Genomic DNA, 24,585 nt, shown 5'->3' with positions numbered 1-24,585 from the left:
AAAAAAAAAAAAAGAAAGAAAGAAAAGAAAAGAACTGGGGAAAGTAAGGAATCAGTCCATGGAGCTAAGCTGGAACTACCAAGAGAACTGCGACCCTCTGGCTGGGTCATCACCACTTTAGGGGTAACTAGACAAGTCCCATGTCCACACATTCTTGGCCACATCCCTACCAGGAGGGAGAGAAACTGTGACCAAGTAATCAGGATGCAGCCTTACTTACCTAGATCCCATTATGTTCAAGCATAACAAGGTTTTGAGACCGCGAGGTTAACCAAGTTGGGGAAAGGAGTTCTGAAGCAAAAAGGACAATCAGTAGCTCCCCAGGCCCTGATGCTGGCAGAGATAGTCTCAGGGACTAACTCTCTTCCTTGGCCACCTTGGACATCAGGAGGAGTCAGGAAAAGAACTACAAGCTGTGAAAAGTCAGACCGATTGATGGGTTCAATTCCAAGCATCCTCCCTCCTTGCTTCACCCCAAGGAGGACCTCACCCCATTACACCAACTAAAGGAAAAAGAGGCAGAGGCCTTTTTCTGTTCTCACTTGTAATCTGTGTGGTACAACATGATTCTTTGAACCATAACTACCCAGGCCTGCTTCTCCTTGACATTTCCTGGCTCCCTACGTGGTTAGAAAGTTACTCTTGCCCCCTCAAGGACCTGGACCGGGTTGGGGCTGCTGTGGGGCACCGGGTGGCCAGAGGTGAGGCAGGGAGGGCCCATGGGGCCTCACAGGGAAGTCTGAGTGCAGATCCCTCAGCGATACACCTCACACTGTCCTCACACGGGAGAAGCAATGAACCTTCCCTCAGAGAAGGGGCGGGGGTTTTGGGGGAAAGAAAGTGAGCCTCGTGCAGAGGAGACCCAGAGGGAAAGTCTTAACTTGTCCATTGGCTCAGGTCAGCTAAGAAAAATATATGGTGTGCTTAGCAGGAGCACTCCTCAGGCAGGACGTGTAGTTAAAGAAGAGTTTGGAGAAGATTCTGTCACCTGGATCAGAGGACGTGAGTGAGGGGGCTCAAGAGTGTGGGCAAAGAGGAGCACGCGTCAGCAAGCGTGAGGCAGGTGCACCAACAGGCCCAGGTGAGTGAGGAGGCTGGAGTATGAAGGGCCCGGAGAGGTATCTCTTCAGAGAGGAGGAAGTGGTCAGGGGGCCATAAGGAAAGAGAGAGGGCCCGAGAAGGGAGACGGAGGGAGGAAGAGAAGGAAGGGGAGACGGGGCCCGGGCTCCCCAAGGTTGGGGATGTTGGAGAGAGAGGTCATGGCGGATGCAGCGCTGTGGAGGGACGCCGAGGAGGGCGCGCCCTCTAGCGGCCGCACCGCGCCAGAGCACTGCCGCTCAGGCCTTAAAGCCCCGCCCCAGCCCCGTGCGCAGACTGGCGCCGGCTTCCCTTTTGTGGCGCGGCCTCTTCGTTCCGGCGGAGGTGCGCGGGCGGAAAGTTTACGCGGACGGACTGTGCCGGCGATGGGCGCGGGGTGAGTGGGGGAGCCTGGGGGCCTCGGGCTGTGCTTCGGTGCTTGTGGAGCTGCAGGAGAAGGGGTCAGAGGTGGGGAACGACGCGGAGGCGGCCCCCGGCCTTCCCGCCGCCTCGCGCGGTCTGTGCGGCGCCAGTTCCGGGCCCAGCTCCCGGCCTCCACTCGCTCAGTAGCTCGGGGTCGCGGGCCCCGCGTAAACACCGCGATTCGGGCCCCTTGCCCGGGCCCTTTTCGTTCCCCCTGCCCATAAGGCTTCCACATCTCAGTTTGGGGTTTGGACTGATTTTGAGGTTAAAAAAAAAAAAAATCCACTCCCCGACTGCGATGCAAATACTGTATTCCCAGGCTGGCGGTTCCGAGATGAAGTTGTATCCGAGAACTCGGGAGGCGCTCCTCAGGGCAGGGGAAGTCAGGCTGGCAGAAACATGAGGGTAGGTAAGGACGCTAACATGAATGTCCGGACCCGTAGAAACCCGAGAAATTCGAGTGGAATTACAGCGAAACAGCTGAGACTCGATTCTTTTGCAATCAATTGCCAGCTGCAGGGAAGTTGTAAACGTGTTTAGGTGATTTGGCATTAAGGCCAAGTCAGGTGGCTGGGGTCTGTTCTCAGGCGTAGACTGTTGAGAAAGATGGCTTGTAGTTGTCTTAGCGTTATATGTAAACTACTTTAAATAGTACTTATGGGAAAGGGGGGGAGAATTAACCCAAGTGAGAAATACTTAACGTTCTCAAAAAGTTGCTGGGCTGTGGTGGGCACGGATTTTTTATTACTATTTTTTTTTAATCCGGCCTAGAGTGCTGGAGTGAATCATCTTTCAAGAACATGCAAGTCCCTCCTTTAATTCTGTGCTTACAACTTAAGTAATGGTTTTCCTTGATTTCCCATTGTTAAGAAGGTGGATGGACGCCAATACATCGGTAAGGAGAAAAAGCCAGCTCTAGAGGTGTTTGCAGAGAAGGCAAGACTGCGGGCTATGGGCACCCTTTCCCGTGTTACAGCGCATTTCAGGGGCCAGAAGTGCTTTTTTATACCTGATCTAAATCTGTGTATACGCTTTCCCAGTCTCCTTGAAGAGTTGAGGAAGTACTTTCCGTGGGATCCCCAACTTTTTTCTTTTTTTTTTTCTTAAGAGCGAGGGAGAGAGACCCAGTACATAGAGTGGGAAGGGGCAGAGAGAGAGGGAGAGAACTCAGGAGGCACTCATGAGGGCAAGGGAGATCAAGCTGCCAGAAACCTAAGGGTTGGTAAGAACCCTAACATGAATGGGTGGGACCCTAGAAATTTGAATGGAATCCCGCTCAGTGAAACTCCTGGGAGTGGTACAGAGGCTTCACAGAGCATAGAGCCTCCTGCAGGGCTCAGTCTCACAACCCTGAGATCATGACCTGAGGCAAAATCAGTAGTCCCCTGCCCAACCAATTGAGCCACACAGGTACCCCCACCACCATTTTTTTTCCTTCCCCCTGAACATTTGTTTATTTGAGAGAGAGCGTGTGTGCAGGCGTGCACATGGGGGGTGAGGGGTTGAGGGAGAGGAAGAGAGAATCTTAGGCAGACTCTTTACTGAGTGTGGAGCCCAATGTGGGGCTTGATCTCATGTCCGCATATCATAAACTGAGCCAAAACCAAGAGTCTGAGGCTTAACCAACTGCACCACGCAGGTGTCCCTTCCCAACTTTCAATGATGAACAGGGGTCTACATGGAAATGGGACTACCATGTGAGCTGGATAAGCTCTATATGTGGGCAGAGACACAGGAGCCCCTAGTATTTGCTTGAATGAGGAGGAGAGAAGGAAATGTGTTTCTGGTTTCCCGAATTAACATTCATCCTGTGTTCTGCCAAAGAATGTTCTCTGTGGTGCCTAGGGGTAGTTTATTACTCGTTATCAAATATTTGTCAAGCACATACCCTGTGCCAGTTACTGTGATTGGTTCTGAGGAGATGTTGGTGGGCACAATCTGACACAGTCGCTGCCCTCAGTGACCTTATTGGCTAATGTATAACTGAACCAATATTATACAGGGCCTCACATCTTGAACAGCACAGGTAAGACCCAGAAAGAAAAGAAAATAAACTGAGAAGATGAAGTAGCACCAAGTTGATACACTTAAGCCCATACATTTTACACTGAAGGAAAGCCACAGGCTCTGAGAACCTGTTGAGTTTGACTTTGGGCATAGTTTTAACAAGCTTGATTACCTGGCTTTCTAGCCCATAGTAGCCAAGAAGAAGCAAATTAGGGAATTACTGAGTTAAATAGAATGCAAGCTGATGGACTAAAAATTAATCATAAAAAGGCACCAAAACAGCACAACAGCCTGGATCCATTGAATACAAGGCATTGTTTCTGTGTATATTCTACATAATCCCTGTTTTCTGGAACCTTCATGGTAATTATGTAGAAAAGGGTTAAATGGGAAACACAGGGTTAGCAAATCGAACTGGATTTTTTGCTCTAGAACTTTTCAGTGTTTTTATTAATGCCTGAACTTATTTTTCTTGGAGCATCTCTCCAGAACAGTGTTCTGCAGCACACAATCCTGGGGGTGGGGGGTGGAACAAAAACAAAACACCAAACCTGAGAACAGCAGGGTGCTAGGCAGTATTGGTGTTTAGAGTGGTGATGCCAAGTCATCATAGAGTAGATTATGTTTTGCATGGTGTTTAATGAGGCAGAAAAGAGGGATACATATTTTAATTTTGTCTACCAAAATGGCTAAACATTTTGGAATTTTAAAGAGTCTGGGAAAGTAATTTATATCCCTCATTTGATCTTTATTGATGTTAGATACATGAGGGATTACTGTATTTGAAATATGTCTCAGGCTGCTATGTGGTAAAAAGGCTTTTCCTACTTCACTTGAGTGCCTGACTCCTATTTAGGACCTTGCTTCCATGAACCATTATGTTCTGAGTTCCTGACAGCCTATTTACAAATGGAATTTTAGAATATAATACATTTGTAGTTGGATACTTCACTGTAACAAGCAGTTTGGCCAATGTTAAGTGTTTCTGAAGTAAGTTCCAAAAAAGAGGGCCCCTGGGTGACTCAGTTGTTAAGTGTCTGCCTTCAGCTCAGGTCATGATCCCAGGACCCTGGGATCGAGCCCCACATCAGGCTCCCTGCTTGTTGGGAAGCCTGCTTCTTCCTCTCCCACTCCCCCGCTTGTGTTCCTTCTCTCACTATGTGAAATAAATAAATTAAATCTTTAAATTTAAAAAAAAAAAAAAGTTCCAAAAAAAATTTGCGAGCATTTAATTTCTAACCAGTTTTGTCCATCCAGAGTTTTCCCTAATTGTATATATGCAGTGAGTTTTATGAAGGTGCAATTAGTATATACATATAATCCTTTGATCTGCTTTTCTCAGTTACTGGTTTTTTATGTAAATATTTCTCCTATTTAAAAACATGTCTTTTATTTATAGCTATATAAGAGTTCATTATGTCAATAGACTATAATTTACTTATTAACAGAGTAGCAGCAAGTTGTGTCCCCATGAGCAGGTCTGTGTATCTGAACTTTCTTGTTTATTTTTGAGAAGAGAAATGTTTTCTTCATGCTAATACTCAATCCGTAACTTCTGTTTTCCCCATTTCTTCTGCATATTGACTTTTTTTTTTTTTTTGGAGATTTTATTAATTTGTGTATTATCTATTTATTTATTTAGAGAGCGCCTGAGCCGGGGGAGGGACAGAGGGAGAAGAAAAAACAGAAAGGAAGATCTGAAGCACTGCCAAGCATGGAACCTGATGTGGGGCTCAATTCCAGGATCTTGAGATCATAACCTAAGCCAAAACCAAGAGTCACATGCTTACCCAACTGAGTCATCCAGGCTGCCCTCTGCACACTGACTTTTATACACAATTTCCTGAGATAATATCAGCTGGCCTGTATACTCTTTCTTTCATTTTGTTCTTTTCCCTCACAATTAAAGCATTGTTTCCCGGTTTACATACAGTATGAGCTAGTAGTAGTTTACTGCTTTTGTCATTATGATTTCCAGCTTTGTCTAATTTGGATTATGATTCTATTAGCCCTTTCATTTTTACATTTTACATTCATTTTAATAATAAAAAAGGGCATCAAGCAACAAGATAATTAAATAAACACACAATTACTGCTGTATTGATTAAGAAAGTGATGGTGCCCCCAAAAAAGGGTTGCTTGTCAAAAAGCACCACCATGTGACAATTAGAAATGTTCCTTCATAAATTAAGTGTTGGAGAGGCGATGTAGGAATATTTGTTATATTCAGTTGTATAAATTTTGAAATTATGAAAGTCAAGGGCTACCTGAATTAGTATATTTTTTAATAGAAATAGGTGGTCCTTGGTTAAGTGGCTGCCTTAGGCTCCAGTCCAGGGTCCTGGGATTGAGCTCCACATTGGGTTCTCTGCTCAGCAGGGGAATCCACTTCTCCCTCTGCCCCTCTCCCCGCTTGTGCTTTCTCTCTCACTCTCTCTCTCAAATAATAAAATCTTAAAAAAAAAAAAAAATAAGCATGTGGTCCTTGATTTATGGCCATTTAGTGGGTGATGCTAGGAGTTGTTCACACAGTGAATTATGTTGCTTGCTTTCCTCCCTCTGAAGTCTCTGCAGTTTTGCCTTTACCTCAACTTAAATGAGGTTTACCTTCACTCATTTCTGCAAATTTTGGTTAAAATTAGGGTGGGGGGAAAAAACCTTTTTTCTCTGTAACATGTAAGACCTAATCATATTTATTTTCTACAGCATTTCTCTGTTCATAGCTGTTTGTTTGCACTCTGACCGGGAACACTGGGATCATTTTCATCATGCCAACAGTGGTGGTAATGGACGTATCCCTTTCCATGACCCGACCTGTGTCAATCGAGGGGTCTGAGGAATATCAGCGTAAGCACCTAGCAGCCCATGGTTTGACGATGCTGTTTGAGCACATGGCCACAAATTACAAGCTTGAGTTTACAGCCCTGGTGGTTTTTTCCTCACTTTGGGAGCTGATGGTTCCCTTCACAAGAGATTACAACACACTTCAGGTATAAAAAGTAATGAGTTATTATATGTACAGGGCCCAGATTTTTAGGAAGGAAAATAGTGTTAATCATATTGCACTGAATATTTATAACTTGGACTTTTTTTTTTTTAAGATTTATCCATTTATTGGGAGAGGGGGAGAGAACCTCAAAGCAGACTCGGTGCTGAGCACTGAGCGCAATGATCTCAGGACCCTGAGATCAAGACCTGAGCAAAAACCAAGAGTCAGATGCTCAACGATTGTGCCACCCCAGTGCCCTATAGAACTTGGACTTATTTAATGTTAAGTGTATGGATATAATATCTGAATATAGCTATAAAACAAAGACTCACTTACCATAACCATCAGTCTGTGGGCATAATATGTGAGTATAGCTGTAAAACAAAGATTCACAACCAGTAATAAAGGCCTTACGCCTTTGGTAGAGCTATTGAATTTGAGCTCTGAGTTATTGCCTTATTTTCTTCTCTGAGTTTTCTGGAATTTTCTGTGGAAAGGAGAGCATATCAGGATGTAGTTCCCCATTCTCTAAGATTCAGGGTACTTTAAATTCAACACCTTATTATTTTCTACTTTCCTATAAAACTTGAGATGAAAAATAGCCCTTCCTTATAAAAACCTTTATTCTAGAGTAATTCAAAATAATATTTCCTCTCCAATAAATACTCTTTGATTTACAGATGCCAAGAAATTATAATTTTTTTAAGATTTTATTTATTTATTTGACAGATCACAAGTAGGCAGAGAGAGAGAGGAGGAGGAACAGGCTCCCCGCTGAGCAGAGAGCCCAATGTGGGACTCAATCCGAGGACCCTGAGATCATGACCTGAGCCAAAGGCAGAGGCTTAACTCACTGAGTCACCCAGATGCCCCAAGAAATTATAATTCTTAAAACCTCAGTTGATAGTTCATAAGGTATTGTCTGTGATATGCCAGAAAATTAACTTTCTGACAACATCTCTAAGTTATTATTTCCAGCAGTATCTCCTAATGGTCAATAAGTGTGGAATTAAAACCATTTAATACTTGTTGGGCAGGTTAGAGATCCAGGATCAGTGTAGTTTGATTTTTTTTTTTAATAATAAGTAATAAAATTTTGTTGAATCATTTATTTTCTCAGTTTTTTTTTTTCCAGTGGTACTCAAAAGCTCTTAAAAAGTTGCACTGGATTTCTGAAAATGAATAGCAAACTAAGGATTTTGGATGTTCAGCAGTTTTGAAATTTAGAGAGTTGCTATCTGAGTTGTTCAGAGTAGTTGTGAGAGCCAGGTGCCCTGGAGTCCCACTGATGGGGGTTAAATCTAGATTCTGCCACATCGAGGCATGCAGCCTGGGAAAGTTAGCCCATCCTTCTGTACCTTTGTTTCCTCATTTTAAAAATAGGTTAATAATTTATACTTTACAGAGTGTTGAGATAACTAAATGCATATAAAGCGCCTAGTTTGGTGTTTATAATATAGTTAGTACTCAATAATTTTTGTCTTTTTTTTTTTGGCGGGTTTAGAAGTTCTTCATTTTAGTTACTTTCTTCAGGGTTCCCTTACAAAGCTATGGTGGACTGTTCACTCTCACTTGAGAATGGAATAAAGGGAAGCTCTTTTAATCGTCCTTTGTGGTTGAAGAAGTCTGTTTTACCATTTTTCTTTGAGAAACTATGCTTTGGGGCTCTCAGAAACACAATGTCCGCTGTGTAACATTCATGCTTTGAACAGTTTATGTCGTTCTCTAATAACAAAACAGTAAAAAATAATGAGCAGTTTTATCTTTTATTCAATCAGGAAGCACTAAGTAATATGGATGATTATGATAAAACCTGCTTAGAATCTGCGTTAGTTGGTGTTTGCAATATCGTTCAGCAAGAATGGGGTGGTGCGATTCCTTGCCAGGTAATGATCAATTCCTTTTCACTGCCCTAAGTTAAAAGCATTAACCACTGAGGTGATTTGATTTTCTTTAGGCTCTGACACAGCATGCGTTGTAATTGTATGAACTGCATTATACATTATTGGTATCTTTTTAAAAGAAGGCACTAAGTCAGCACTAATATGCTAAAAAAACAGCACAGTTATGCCTTAAGGAAAGCATTCTCCTAGCAAACTGGCTTATTGCAAACTAGTACTGTTTGTATAAAACACGAAGGGCTCACAGAGTTTCAGAACACTCCCTGTAAGGGGTAATCATAATTTTGAGTGATAGAATTATGAACATCAGTACATGATAGTCTTCATGATCTCAGTGTAGCATTTATTTAGCAAATGTTTGACCATCTCTACTGAGTTGTCTAAAAGTGATGAGTAGGAATGTCATATAATCTGTTGCCCTTCAAGTCCACAGTAGGTCCACATTAGCATCAAATGAGAACAGAGTATTAGGATAAAAAGAATTGGAAGTTTGCTATAAACAGGTATAAACATACCTTGGAGATACTGTGTGTTTGGTTCAGACCATCAGAATAAAGCTGACGTTGCATAAAGTTGAGTCTGTTGAAGTTTCTGGTTTCCTAGTATGTATAAAATTGTTTACACTGTACTGTAGTCTATTAAGTGTACGATAGCATTATGTCTAAAAGACATAATGTAGATACCTTAATTAAAAAATACTTTATTGCTAAAATGCTAGCCATCATCTGAACTTTCAGCAAGTCATAATCACTGTTCACAGATCACTGTAACAAAGATAATAATAATGAAAAAGTTTGAAATATTGCAAGAATTACCACCATGTGATACAGAAACACGAAGTGAGCAAATACCATTAGAAAAACGGCGCCGATAAACTTGCTCAGGGCAGGGCTACCATAGACCTTCAGTTTGTAAAAACTGCAGTATCTGGGGGTGCCTGGGTGGCTCAGTGGGTTAAAGCCTCTGCCTTTCGCTCGGGTCATGGTCCCAGGGTCCTGGGATCGAGCCCCACATCGGGCTCTCTGCTTGGCGGGGAGCCTGCTTCCTCCTCTCTCTCTCTTCTCTCTCTGCCTGCCTCTCTCCCTACTTGTGAACTCTGTCTGTCAAATAAATAAATAAAATCTTAAAAAAAAAAAACAAAAAAAAAACTGCAGTATCTGTAAATATATTGCAACAGAGCACAAAAGTAAATACGCTTGTGCTTTGAGACGTGGTAGTATGTTTTAAAGGAGAAAACATCACTAAAAGGAAAATTAGAGTAATCTGCAACAGGAGTCAGCAAGCTTTTTGATGTTTGTGACAACTTCTCAATTCCACTGTCCTAGCATGAAAGCAGCCACAGATAAGTACATAAATGACTTTATTTACAAAAACAGGCAGTGGGCCATTGTGTATGAATTTTTGTTACATGGTCAAACACCGGTTCCTCAGTAGTGTCAGTGGCATCACTGGTATTTATTTTTTAACTAAAAATAAGATTGTGGCTGCCTGGGGGTGAAGGAACAGTAGGGAATTGACTCAAATGAAGCACAAGGGAAAATGGGAAGTGCCAGGACTGGTCTTTATCTTAACTGTAGAAGCAGTTGCTCACTAAATGTAGTTGTTGGAACTCCCAGAACTATATATTAAGAAAGATGAATTTTATTGCATGTAAATTATATCTCAGTAAACCCGGCTTTTTTTTTTTTTTAAAGATTTTATTTATTTATTTGACAGGCAGAGAGGCAGGCAGAGAGAGAGAGGAGGAAGCAGGCTCCCTGTGGAGCAGATCCCAGGACCCTGGGAACATGACCCCAGCCAAAAGCAGAGGCTTTAACCCACTGAGCCACCCAGGCGCCCCCTAGTAAACCCAGCTTTTAAGTTTGTTTTTTTCTTACTACAAAACCACCTGTTTTACAGAGTATGAACTCATGGGTTAATGAAGACCCTGAGCTGTTACTAAAAGGTGAAATCATTTTAATGCCATAAATGCCTTTTGATCGCTTTCTTTTCAGAAATAAAAATGTTTGGCATTTCATAAACATTATTTGGTAAATCTGAATACAGAATATCTAATATCCTAAGAATATATTGTATATTGAATAAATTTTGTTGTCAGTATCTTCTGAACTGGAAGCTAGTGGATAGCTGTTTCCTTCACTGCTGCTTCAGTCATCTTAGAGAAGAAATTCAGAAAATTTGTAACAAGCAAGGTCTTGTGCAACACATGGCCTTCTGCCTGTTAATATTTTTTCTTCCTTTACAAAAGGAAGAATCTGAATTTGAGATGTCCTATACCCTGAGAGCCTGGGGCCGGGCCTGGATCCACTTGGGTTTGCTTGATGAGTTTTAGAGTGAACCAGGCCCAAAATACCATACTAGAGATAGAGATTATTTGTGATTTTTTTTGTGATTATTTTTATAATCAGTTACTGTCAAATAGAGTTGTTTTAATGTGGAAATTTGTTAACCAGGGTTTCAGATAGCTGGACTGTGTCTTCATTTTCTGCGTAGTCTGTCTCATTTTAACATTGCATGAAAAATTTCATCACACAACATCTGAAAAAAGTAGGGGCAGAAGTAAATCATTATATAGCAGTTGTTCGTATAAGAGGAAACTGCCTTATCTAGTCAATTGACTGTCTTCCCAGAAAATGACATCTCTTTAGGTGACTGCCATTGAGCATTCTTCGACTTTAGAAATGAGTGCCAGTCTTGGTACTTCACATGGTGCGGTCACTTAATACTGCTTTAATGGCCCATTATTATCAAGTTACAAGGCCAGGGTAGGAAGAGCAAAAATAATCCTCCCCTGGAATGCTTGGAAAATCTGCCACCACGTAGGATCACTGAGGCAGTGAGGAAGAAAAATAATTTGTAACGATTGTCCATTGTTGGTATATTTTGAAGGCTTTTTCAGATTACAAATTGGTTAAGAATGTACTTTAACGGCTTATAATGTCTGGTTAAATGACTTTTATAAATACATTTTTTTTAATTTTGTTTATTTGACAGAAATCACAACTAGGCAGAGAGGCAGGCAGAGAGAGAGGAGGAAGCAGGCTCCCCGCGGAGCAGAGAGCCTGATGTGGGGCTCGATCCCAGGACCCTGAGATCATGACCTGAGCCGAAGGCAGAGGCTTTAACCCACTGAGCCACCCAGGCGCCCCATAAATACATTTTTTTAGAGCAGGAGAGCGGCAGAGGGAGAAAGCAGGCTCCATGCTCAGCATGGAGCCAGACACGGGGCTTGATTTGACAACCCTGAGATCATGACCTGAGCTGAAATCAAGAGTCAGACACTTAACCAACTGAGCCACCCAGGCACCCCTATAAATACTTTTTTTTTTTTTTTAGGATTTTATTTATTCATTTGACAGAGAGCACAAGTAGGTAGGGCACAGGCATAGGGAGAAGCAGGTTCCCCCTGACCAGAGAGCCTGATGTGGGGCTCGCTCCCAGGACCCTGGGATCGTGATCCGGCTGAAGGCAGAGGCTTAACCAACTGAGCCATTCGGGGGCCCATATAAATATATTTTTTAAGCAGTTGTCATTTTAATTGATCATGGATAGAGTTTGTCATCTTTGAAAATAGTGTCAAGGTCAGACTTCTGTGCTGATGCTTCCTAGGGTGACATGTAAAATAGAACCACATGTCGTTCTTGACGTCCAGTGCCTTAGGTGCCAGGTTCTAGTTTTAATACAATTTAGTATGAGTTGGTTATGATTTTAAGTGTTTATAATTAGGTACTATTTTTGAGGTTTAATTAGATAAAATACAGGAAAGTGCATAGATGTTAAACACGTATTTTACTGAGTTTTGACAGATGCACACACCTATGTGTAACCACCACTCCAGTTAAGATCTAGCACGTTTCCATTACCCACCAAAGTTTCTTCACTTTCCCCGTTCTAGTCTATATCCCCCCAACACCCCACAGCTTCTATGTGATTTATCTTAACTTTGTTGTATATGTTCTAGAACTTCATATAGAGAATCATGCAATGTGTCCTCTTTCACTTGACAGAATGTTTTTGAGATTTATTCACCTTGTTGCTTGTCTCCCTGCAGAGGTGGTTTTTCAGTGTAAATACCATTAGGGAGAAATGAGACTGCTTTAAATAAATACGTTATTTCACGTACAAACCTCCTCTCATTCTTTGCAAACAGGTTGTTCTGGTGACAGATGGCTGTCTTGGCATTGGTAGAGGGTCACTGCGGCATTCTCTAGCTACTCATAGTCAACGAGGCGAGAGCAACAGGTTTCCGCTACCTTTTCCTTTCCCATCTAAGTTATACATCATGTGCATGGCAAATTTGGAGGAGGTAATACTGAGTTCTTTTTAGTTTGATTGGATACATATTAGGACTTTATTTTTAGTATATTCAATTAGTTTTATATTGTGTATACTATAACATTGAACTTCATTGCTTTCAGCTGAGGCTAATCACTAAATTTGGAAGACTCTAGGTCTCAAATGCTTTTTGAAGATTCAGAGTGTTGTCCATCTCTGGAAACAGAGCTGGCAGGAGTTGTTATCTATCCTGCTTCCCACAAAGACTCTACAGATGCATAAGAGTTAAAATGTTCTTTTTGGTATTAGACATTTACCTTGTTTAGAAATTCTTTTGTCCATTCCACCAGAAACACTGACAGAAATGTACTTGAACTTTTTTTTTTTTTTTTTTTTAGATTTTATTTATTTATTTGACAGAGATGACAAGCAGGCAGAGAGGCAGGCAGAGAGAGGGGGGAAGCAGAACTTTTTTGGTAAAGTAACATTACTGTGAAGTATGTTTTATTAAACTCTACTTCCTGGTTTTCCCATTTATTTGAGAAAGTTATTTAACATTTCTTCACCTCAGTTTTTCTACCTGTGAAATGTAGATAATGATAGTTCTCACTGAAAAGATGTTAGAAGCACTTTGGAGAGAAGATACTGTGTAAATACCAACTGTGGTCACCTCTGAGAATCTTTGCAAAACTACTTCTGAGTAAAATAGCTCTACTGGTATCATTTTATATAGCATTCCTCTTGGTAACCTTGAATCAAAATTGTTATAGTTATTTTCGCCTCAGGTTGTTAAAAAATCATCTCTGTTATTTATTGCCTGTGTTATCGAGATGGGTGTGACCTTGGTGTGCTGATAATAATTTGGCGTTGTGTGCCACTTTAAAAGGGTCATCTGTTTTGCTTTGTAGCTTCAGAGTACTGATTCCTTGGATTGCCTTGAACGTCTCATAGATTTAAACAATGGCGAAGGACAGATTTTTACTATCGATGGCCCCCTGTGCTTGAAAAATGTACAGTCTATGTTTGGGTAAGTATATACTTACAGCTTTTTTGCCTTCTTACAATCTATTATTATAATTTGATATTCAGCCATAATGTCTGTTCACTATTTCTAATTATTATTTCATTTTCCCCGAGTTGCACAATTTTCAGGCAAAATGATTGGTAGTAGTGATTTTTAAAAGTTCATTCCCTTTTAAATTAAGCGGGACTAAATCAATAACGCCTATAGATACTGACTTCCTTACAATGACTCAGCAGTTTCAAAAGATTAACTTGCTTTTGGGCTTTTCAGAATTGAAATTTCCTCACCAAAAATGTCAGATTTTGTTCTGTTTCACAAATGGTCAGATCATAGTTTTAAGAATTGATTTGAAGGGAAAAATAAACTTAACATTTTGAAAAAATTACTTGAAATAAATGATATGTATCATAAATACTCTTCTTATAACAATTAATCATCATATTCTAGAAAGCTGATAGATCTGGCGTATACACCTTTCCATGCTGTTCTCAAGTGTGGCCACCTCACTGCTGATGTGCAGGTCTTCCCCAGACCAGAGCCCTTTGTTGTAGATGAGGAAATCGATCCCATCCCTAAAGTCATCAACACAGGTGATGTGTTTTTTTTAACTTTCTTCTTAGTTCTTTTATCTTTATTTTCTTATAACTTCTCGCATCTTCTCTATCCAGGAGGGTTAGAAAGAAATGTAAATTCTGACACTAGGGTGCTGTTGTCATCACCAGTGTATACATTTTGAATGGAAGGAGGCATTACCAAAATGGTGGCAGCCTTGTGGTATTTCATGGTGATCTCCAATCCTAGATAACTATAGCCACAAATTACTAGAGTTGGAAATCATGACCAGATTCACTAGCCATGAAATCCCTGAAGTAATTCTTAATAGAAATACTAAGATTGATTAGCATCATAATTAAGATCATCTGTGAAGAGCTAGCTTCTAGATTTGGCTGTGTGATTCTTCCTGTATGATCCTGGACAAGTCACTTCCTCTCATACTGACTGGCTAGGTGAGTGGAATCTCTAGATGAGTCATGGTCTCTCTAAGGTCTCCACTCTGATACACCGTACCCCTCGAGCCCTGCTGCTTGTATTTTCACTAAAAGGAGACATGCTACTGCTTTTCCCTGGTTTGTGCTGGAGGTGTGCTTGGCTGAGATTGGCAGAGTGAGTCAGAAGTCATGAGGAAGAGTGGAGAGGAGAGTTTTCTCCAGTTGGATGGACTCCTTGAGTGGTGGGTACACCCTCAGCCAGCACTGTTTCATCATTGCACCTTCAGTGCCTAGCATAGCATCTGATGCTTAGTAGGTGTTCACCAGGTAAATGTCCGGCCAACCAGTTGTAGTAGAATTAAGTGCACAGTAAATATTCATTTCACTCATGGGTGTGCAGATTTGAAGGAGTCTGAGAGTAAGGGCATGCAGAGGCTTTTTATTTTTTGTGCCTTGAGCCTCTGGCTCTCTGGAAGTCGGATATCCATCTCTTTCATGGACTACTGCAGTGTGTTAAGCTGTGCCAAATGTTTTGTTGCCTTCAGACCTTCTACTTCCTTCCCATCCTTTTTTGATGGGTAACTTTGAATAGATCTCTTCTTGTCCATATAAACTTTTAGTTCAAGATCTTCGTCATAGCTTACACCACTTTGAAATGCAGACCTTTTGCTACTCGAAGGGAAAATATGTAACTGCTTTTGCTGACTCATTTGTTATTCAGCTAAAGAAGGTAATGGCAGCAAATCTCTAGAGAAGCAAATCCCCTGACATAGTAGAAGTACAGTGTACTCACCAAGACTCTGATTTTTTAAAAAATTGCTTTGAGAGGGGCTCAGTCAGTTAAGCATCTACCTTTTGCTCAGGTCATGATCCCAGAGTCCTGGGATCAAGCGCCATGACAGGTTACCTGCTTAGCGGGCAGCCTGCTTCTCTCTCTCTCCTTCAGCCTGCCATTCACTCTGCTTTTGCTGTGTCTCTGTCTCTCTCTCTCTCTGTCAAATGAATAAATCTTTTTTAAAAAAAATCATTTTGAGAATACGAGTATGTCTGTGCCTGGAAGAAAGACTGAAAAGCAATTCAATAAAATATTAATAGATGCTTCTTTTTTTTGTTGTTGTTGTTGTTTGTTTTTTTTTCCATTTTATTTTTTCAGCGTAACAGTATTCATTCTTTTTGCACAACAGCCAGTGCTCCATGCAAAACGTGCCCTCCCCATTACCCACCACCTGTTCCCCCAACCTCCCACCCTTAACCCTTCAAAACCCTCAGGTTGCCCCAACCTCCCACCCCTGACCCTTCAAAACCCTCAGGTTGTTTTTCAGAGTCCATAGTCTCTTATGGTTCGCCTCCCCTCCCCAATGTCCATAGCCCGCTCCCCCTCTCCCAACCCCACCTCCCCCCAGGAACCCCCAGTTTGTTTTGTGAGATTAAGAGTCATTTATGGTTTGTCTCCCTCCCAATCCCATCTTGTTTCATTTATTCTTCTCCTATCCCCCTACCCCCCCATGTTGCTTCTCCATGTCCTCATATCAGGGAGATCATATGATAGTTGTCTTTCTCCGATTGACTTATTTCACTAAGCATGATACGCTCTAGTTCCATCCACGTCGTCGCAAATGGCAAGATTTCATTTCTTTTGATGGCTGCATAGTATTCCATTGTGTATATATACCACATCTTCTTTATCCATTCATCTCTTGATGGACATCTAGGTTCTTTCCATAGTCTGGCTATTGTAAACATTGCTGCTATAAACATTCGGGTACACGTGCCCCTTCGGATCACTATGTTTGTATCTTTAGGGTAAATACCCAGTAGTGCAATTGCTGGGTCATAGGGTAGTTCTATTTTCAACATTTTGAGGAACCTCCATGTTGTTTTCCAGAGTGGTTGCACCAGCTTGCATTCCCACCAACAGTAGAGGAGGGTTCCCCTTTCTCCACATCCTCTCCAGCATCTGTCATTTCCTGACTTGTTAATTTTAGTCATTCTGACTGGTGTGAGGTGATATCTCATTGTGGTTTTGATTTGTATTTCCCTGATGCCGAGTGACGTGGAGCACTTTTTCATGTGTCTGTTGGCCATCTGGATGTCTTCTTTGCAGAAATGTCTGTTCATGTCCTCTGCCCATTTCTTGATTGGATTGTTTGTTCTTTGGGTGTTGAGTTTGCTAAGTTCCTTATAGATTTTGGATACTAGCCCTTTATCTGATATGTCGTTTGCAAATATCTTCTCCCATTCTGTCAGTTGTCTTTTGGTTTTGTTAACTGTTTCCTTTGCTGTGCAAAAGCTTTTGATCTTGATGAAATCCCAATAGTTCATTTTTGCCCTTGCTTCCCTTGCCTTTGCCGTTGTTCCTAGGAAGATGTTGCTACGGCTGAGGTCGAAGAGGTTGCTGCCTGCGTTCTCCTCAAGGATTTTGATGGATTCCTTTCTCACATTGAGGTCCTTCATCCATTTGGAATCTATTTTCGTGTGTGGTGTAAGGAAGTGGTCCAATTTCATTTTTCTGCATGTGGCTGTCCAATTTTCCCAGCACCATTTATTGAAGAGGCTGTCTTTTTTCCATTGGACATTCTTTCCTGCTTTGTCGAAGATTAGTTGACCATAGAGTTGAGGGTCGATTTCTGGGCTCTCTATTCTGTTCCACTGATCTATGTGTCTGTTTTTGTGCCAGTACCATGCTGTCTTGATGATGACAGCTTTGTAATAGAGCTTGAAGTCCGGAATTGTGATGCCACCAACTTTGGCTTTGTTCTTCAATATTCCTTTGGCTATTCGAGGTCTTTTCTGGTTCCATATAAATTTTAGGATTATTTGTTCCATTTCTTTGAAAAAAATGGATGGTATTTTGATAGGGATTGCATTAAATGTGTAGATTGCTTTAGGTAGCATAGACATTTTCACAATATTTATTCTTCCAATCCAGGAGCATGGAACATTTTTCCATTTTTTTGTGTCTTCCTCAATTTCTTTCATGAGTACTTTATAATTTTCTGTGTATAGATTCTTAGTCTCTTTGGTTAGGTTTATTCCTAGGTATCTTATAGTTTTGGGTACAATTGTAAATGGGATTGACTCCTTAATTTCTCTTTCTTCAGCCTTGTTGTTGGTGTACAGAAATGCAACTGATTTCTGTGCATTGATTTTATATCCTGACACTTTACTGAATTCCTGTACAAGTTCTAGCAGTTTTGGAGTGGAGTCTTTTGGGTTTTCCACATATAGTATCATATCATCTGCGAAGAGTGATAGTTTGACTTCTTCTTTACCAATTTGGATGCCTTTAATTTCTTTTTGTTGTCTGATTGCTGAGGCTAGGACTTCTAATACTATGTTGAATAGCAGTGGTGATAATGGACATCCCTGCCGTGTTCCTGACCTTAACGGAAAAGCTTTCAGTTTTTCTCCATTGAGAATGATATTTGCGGTGGGTTTTTCATAGATGGCTTTGATAATATTGAGGTATGTGCCCTCTATCCCTACACTTTGAAGAGTTTTGATCAGGAAGGGATGCTGTACTTTGTCAAATGCTTTTTCAGCATCTATTGAGAGTATCATATGGTTCTTGTTCTTCCTTTTATTAATGTGTTCTATCACATTGATTGACTTGCGGATGTTGAACCAACCCTGCAGCCCTGGAATAAATACCACTTGATCGTGGTGAATAATCCTTTTAATGTACTGTTGAATCCTATTGGCTAGTATTTTGGCGAGAATTTTTGCGTCTGTGTTCATCAAGGATATTGGTCTGTAGTTCTCTTTTTTGGTGGGATCCTTGTCTGGTTTTGGGATCAAGGTGATGCTGGCCTCATAAAATGAGTTTGGAAGTTTTCCTTCCATTTCTATTTTTTGGAACAGTTTCAGGAGAATAGGAATTAGTTCTTCTTTAAATGTTTGGTAGAATTCCCCTGGGAAGCCGTCTGGCCCTGGGCTTTTGTTTGTTTGGAGATTTTTGATGACTGTTTCAATCTCCTTACTGGTTATGGGCCTGTTCAGGTTTTCTATTTCTTCCTGGTTCAGTTGTGGTAGTTTATATGTCTCTAGGAATGCATCCATTTCTTCCAGATTGTCCAATTTGTTGGCGTAGAGTTGCTCATAGTATGTTCTTATAATTGTCTGTATTTCTTTGATGTTAGTTGTGATCTCTCCTCTTTCATTCATGATTTTATTTATTTGGGTCCTTTCTCTTTTCTTTTTGATGAGTCTGGCCAGGGGTTTATCAATCTTATTGATTCTTTCAAAGAACCAGCTCCTAGTTTCATTGATTTTTTCTATTGTTTTTTTGGTTTCTATTTCATTGATTTCTGCTCTGATCTTTATGATTTCTCTTCTCCTGCTGGGTTTAGGGTTTCTTTCTTGTACTTTCTCCAGCTCCTTTACGCGTAGGGTTAGGTTGTGTACTTGAGACCTTTCTTGTTTCTTGAGAAAGGCTGGTACTGCTATATATTTTCCTCTCAGGACTGCCTTTGCTGTGTCCCACAGATTTTGAACTGTTGTGTTTTCATTATCATTTGTTTCCATGAATTTTTTCAATTCTTCTTTAATTTCCTGGTTAACCCATTCATTCTTTAGAAGGATGCTGTTTAGTCTCCATGTATTTGGGTTCTTTCCAGCTTTCCTCTTGTGATTGAGTTCTAGCTTCAGAGCATTGTGGTCTGAAAATATGCAGGGAATAACCCTAATCTTTTGATACCGGTTGAGACCTGATTTGTGACCCAGGATGTGATCTATTCTGGAGAAGGTTCCATGTGCACTAGAGAAGAATGTGTATTCTGTTGCTTTGGGATGAAATGTTCTGAATATATCTGTGATGTCCATCTGGTCCAGTGTGTCATTTAAGGCCTTTATTTCCTTGTTGATCTTTTGCTTGGATGATCTGTCCATTTCAGTGAGGGGAGTGTTAAAGTCCCCTCCTATTATTGTATTATTATTGATGTGTTTCTTTGATTTTGTTATTAATTGGTTGATATAGTTGGCTGCTCCCACGTTAGGGGCATAGATATTGAAAATTGTTAGATCTTCTTGTTGGACAGACCCTTTGAGTAGGATATAGTGTCCTTCCTCATCTCTTATTATAGTCTTTGGCTTAAAATCTAATTGATCTGATATAAGGATTGCCACCCCAGCTTTCTTCTGATGCCCATTAGCATGGTAAATTGTTTTCCACCCCCTCACTTTAAATCTGGAGGTGTCTTCACGTCTAAAATGAGTTTCTTGTAGGCAACATACTGATGGGTTTTGTTTTTTTATCCATTCTGATACCCTGTGTCTTTTGATTGGGGCATTTAGCCCATTAACATTCAGGGTAACTATTGAGAGATATGAATTTAGTGCCATTATTAGCCTGTAAGGTGACTGTTACTGTATATTGTCTCTGTACCTTTCTGATCTACTACTTTTAGGCTCTCTCTTTGCTTAGAGGACCCCTTTCAATATTTCCTGTAGAGCTGGTTTGGTGTTTGCAAATTCTTTCAGTTTTTGTTTGTCCTGGAAGCTTTTGATCTCTCCTTCTATTTTCAATGATAGCCTAGCTGGATAGAGTATTCTTGGCTGCATGTTTTTCTCGTTTAGTGCTCTGAATATATCATGCCAGCTCTTTCTGGCCTGCCAGGTCTCTGTGGATAAGTCTGCCGCCAATCTAATATTTTTACCATTGTATGTTACAGACTTCTTTTCTCGGGCTGCTTTCAGGATTTTCTCTTTGTCACTAAGACTTGTAAATTTTACTATTAGGTGACGGGGTGTGGACCTATTCTTGTTGACTTTGAGGGGGGTTCTCTGCATCTCCTGGATTTTAATGCTTGTTCCCTTTGCCATATTAGGGAAATTCTCTCCAATGATTCTCTCCAATAGACCTTCTGCTCCCCTCTCTGTTTCTTCTTCTTCTGGAATCCCAATTATTCTAATGGTGTCACTTATCTCTCGAATTCTCCCCTCATGGTCCAGTAGCTGTTTGTCCCTCTTTTGCTCGGCTTCTTTATTCTCTGTCATTTGGTCTTCTATATCACTAATTCTTTCTTCTGCCTCATTTATCCTAGCAGTGAGAGCCTCCATTTTTGATTGCACCTCATTAATAGCTTTTTTGATTTCAACTTGGTTAGATTTTAGTTCTTTAATTTCTCCAGAAAGGGCTTTAATATCTCCAGAGAGGGTTTCTCTAATATCTTCCATGCCTTTTTCGAGCCCGGCTAGAATGTTCAGAATCATCATTCTGAACTCTTGATCTGACATATTACCAATGTCTGTGTTGATTAGGTCCCTAGCCTTCGGTACTGTGTCTTGTTCTTTTGTTTGTGGTGATTTTTTCCGCCTTGTCATTTTGTCCAGATAAGAGGGTATGAAGGAGCAAATAAACTACTAAAAGGGTGGCAAAGACCCCGGAAAAATGCGCTGTAACCAAATCAGAAGAGACCCCAAATTGTGGGGGGGAGAAAGGGGATAAAAACAGGTTCTGGAAAAAAAAAAAATTTAAAAAATAAAACAAAAAAATATAAAAAAGAAAGAAAAAATATATATATTTGGATGAACTAGTCAAAAAACGTTAAAAAAGAAAAGGGTAAAAGTTTTAAAAAATTTAGCAGAAGAAGAAAAAAGAAAAAAGAAAAAAAATTGAAAAAAGAAAAAAAAATTGAAGTAGCCGCAAGACTAAAGAATCATGGGGAGAAAGCCATGAGTTCCGTGCTTTGCTTTCTCCTCCTCTGGAATTGCTCTGCTGTCTTAGGAATTGAATCTGCTTTCTCCTTGATAGATGAACTTCGTCCTGGCTGGATATTTTGTTGATCTTCTGGGGGAGGGGCCTGTTGTAGTGACTCTCAAGTGTCTTTGCCCGAGGCGGGATTGCACCGCCCTTACCGGCGGCCGGACTAAGTAATCGGCTCGGGTTCGCTTTTGGGAGCTTCTGTTCCCTGAACGCTTTCCGTAGAGTTCCGGAGGACGGGAATGAAAATGGCGGCCTCCCAGTCTCCGGCCCGGAGGAGCCGAGAGCCTGGGGCCCCACTCCTCAGTGCGCCCCCAGAGGACAGCACCCAATCACTCCCGTATCCCCAGCCTCTAGTCGCGCTCCAAGCTCACCCAGCCCGCGACCAGTTCAAGGTAACCCCGAGCTGAGAGTTCAGTCCTCGGCTCTGTCTCTGCAGCCGGCTTCTCCGTTCTAATACCTGCGAGCTCTCCGACACTCCGACACCCCCGATCCTTCTGTGACCCTGCGGGGCCCCGCGTGGGCTTCACCCTGGTTTAGCCTCTGGAGCAATGTCCCTCAGTGGAACAGACTTTTAAAAGTCCTGATTTTGTGCTCCGTTCCTCCGCCGCTTGCCGGGAGCCGGCCCCTCCCCCCGCGGTCTATCTTCCCGTCGTTTTAGATTCACTTCTCCGCCAGTCCTACCTTTCAGAAAGTGGTTGATTTTCTGTTTCTAGAGTTGCTGTTCTTCTTCTCTTCGCTCTCCCGTTGGATTTGTAGGTGTTTGCAATGTTTAGATAAGCTATCAAGCTGATCTCCTGTTACCTGATGTAGTCTCAGGCTGCTACTTCTCCGCCATCATAACTCCTCCCCCTAATAGATGCTTCTTTATGGTGAATAATGAGTGACCCTATTTTTCTTCTTTACAATTTTTAGTGTTTTCCAAGTGTTTCTACTATTTATATAATCAGAAAATAAACTTTTAAAAAGTACTTTGGGATAAAACTTTATTTTTTACCTATTAGGTTTCCAGCAAGTACTCTGGGTCTTTAATAAGCTTCTGTAAAGCAATCATTGTCATGTTTAGACTGCTACCTTGCACTTCTAGTGAATGTATTTCTTTGTCACGGAAATGTTTTTAATAATAGCTTTACAGTCCAAGGACATTTGCTTCTCCTACAAGGATGGAGTGGTGGAAGTGCTTGACTATGACGCCCCCTGCCGACCCTAACATCCCTGACTAAACAGGGATTTTATGTTTAAGCTTTTGCCTTGGCTGGGGTCCTAGCCTCATAAAAATAAAGTCTAACTGGTTTGTCTTACAACTTAAATCATTAAATGAAAGACGGTTATTCCTGTATCTTGAAGCTGTTTAAAATGCAAATTATGGGGCGCCTGGGTGGCTCAGTGGATTAAGCCGCTGCCTTCGGCTCGGGTCATGATCTCAGGGTCCTGGGATCGAGCCCCGCATCGGGCTCTCTGCTCCGCGGGGAGCCTGCTTCCTCCTCTCTCTCTGCCTGACTCTCTGCCTACTTGTGATCTCTCTCTCTGTCAAATAAATAAATAAAATCTTTTTAAAAAAAAATAAAATGCAAATTATGAGTTAATCAGAGAAACTTCTAATAACCTTCCTAGTCACATCTGAATTCCTCACCTAAACGCTATATTTGTGAAGCCTAGTACATAGAAAATTATGTATTTCCCTATCCATTAATTCAGTGTTGATTGATTCTTTTCAGATTTGGAAATTGTGGGATTTATTGATATAGCTGATATTTCAAGTCCCCCAGTTCTGTCCAGACATCTGGTCCTACCAATAGCACTTAACAAAGGTGAGTTCTCTTCCTATTCCAGTGATACAGATGAAGCATCTTATGATCTAAAGTTATTTTTAAATGTATGTAGTTGATAGTAGGATTGCCCATTTTGCAGAATTAGGGGAAAGGAATAGTTACTGGATTTGATTTTTAAAAATGGAATGTTTCCTAATAATACTAGACCATTTCTGCGATTTTAATTTCACCACCAGAAAAGAAACCCTTTAGCTATCAACCCCTAGTTTTCTATCTCCCTCAGCCCCAGGTAACCACTTAATGTTTTTCTGTTTCTATAGGTTTACCTATTCTGGATGTTTCATTTAAATGGAATTCATATAATATGTGAAAACTGCTTTTATATGGACATAGGAAAATGAGAAAAGGAGTTTTTCTTACTTGTTACAATATTTCTTTATAACTGAATACCCTCCTTCCAAGGCTAGAAACAACCAGCTAATCTTATTCTGATCTTTTCACAGAAGGTGATGAGGTGGGTACTGGCATAACTGACGACAACGAAGATGAAAATTCAGCCAATCAAATTGCGGGCAAAATACCCAACTTCTGTGTCCTGCTCCATGGCAGCCTGAAAGTAGAAGGAATGGTGGCAATAGTTCAGTTAGGGTAAGGACCTTTGCTTACCTTTGGTTGAATGAGGGAGAATCAATTTACAGAGTGAAATATTTCCCAGATTTTTCCTTACCACCTTTTCTTCCCCCTGCCATACTTTTCCCACCTACCATCACCTCCTAAAGTGCTCTTTAAGTTATCCCCTAGAATAAGTACAGAGTGAGCCTTTTAACTATATTGCTTTTATATTATATCCTTTTATATTGTATCTTTTTATATTATATCCTTTTATATTATATCCAGTAGTTTTCCTCTTTTCTATCTGGGAAATCTGGACTCAGTTAAAACAGTTCTGCTACTTGCTCTGGGATCTTAAGCAATATTCACAGGCTCCTCAGCTGTAAGATGAGGAGGTAGAACTAAATGAAAAAGGATACCAAGAATATTGATTGAAAATTTTACCATGTGCCAGGCGCTTCTCCAGTCACTTTACATACATTAATTTTATGTAACCCCTCACAACAACACTATACAGGGGGTGTCAGTGTTTTCCCTATTGTACAGATGAGAAACTGAGGCTTAGGGAGGTCAGGGAACTTGCTCAAGGTCACACAGCTTATAAACGAAAGAGCCAGGGTCCTTACCCTTGCATTCTGACTCCAGACCCCATATTCATAACCACTGTGCTGTAACCCTTCCCTGTGCGAACACCTCTTAGCTTTTACATTTGCTACAGTCTTGAAATTTGCAAAACCATCTGCTTCCCTTTCTATAATACCTATTGTTAGGAAAGAAGAGGTGACTGATCATCTTCTGGCCATCACCTGGGGTTGA

The 24,585-nt window shown here is 41.1% G+C and overlaps 1 protein-coding gene across 8 annotated transcripts in view; it reads left to right on the top strand.

Annotated features, from left to right (window-relative positions):
• Positions 1-1,379: 1,379 nt before the first annotated feature.
• INTS14 (integrator complex subunit 14) overlaps positions 1,380-24,585 on the top strand; it is a 36,713-nt gene continuing 13,507 nt past the window's right edge. Inside the window, exons 1-9 of one of the 8 annotated variants that reach the window (XM_046007768.1) lie at positions 1,450-1,474; positions 1,820-1,905; positions 6,214-6,497; positions 8,275-8,382; positions 12,548-12,703; positions 13,581-13,699; positions 14,144-14,286; positions 23,104-23,196; positions 23,661-23,805. In XM_046007768.1, the coding sequence (XP_045863724.1) occupies positions 6,276-6,497; positions 8,275-8,382; positions 12,548-12,703; positions 13,581-13,699; positions 14,144-14,286; positions 23,104-23,196; positions 23,661-23,805 (986 nt within the window). In that variant the 5' untranslated portion in view covers positions 1,450-1,474; positions 1,820-1,905; positions 6,214-6,275. Of the gene's footprint in view, positions 1,475-1,819; positions 1,910-2,271; positions 2,396-6,213; positions 6,498-8,274; positions 8,383-12,547; positions 12,704-13,580; positions 13,700-14,143; positions 14,287-23,103; positions 23,197-23,660; positions 23,806-24,585 lie in introns of those variants that run through there. The other 7 variants (XM_046007770.1, XM_046007773.1, XM_046007772.1 and 4 more) reach the window with 7 other exon arrangements.

Source organism: Meles meles, chromosome 6, assembly GCF_922984935.1.
Source record: "Meles meles chromosome 6, mMelMel3.1 paternal haplotype, whole genome shotgun sequence".
NCBI lineage: Eukaryota > Metazoa > Chordata > Mammalia > Carnivora > Mustelidae > Meles > Meles meles.
This window is presented reverse-complemented; position numbering and strand designations above follow the sequence as displayed.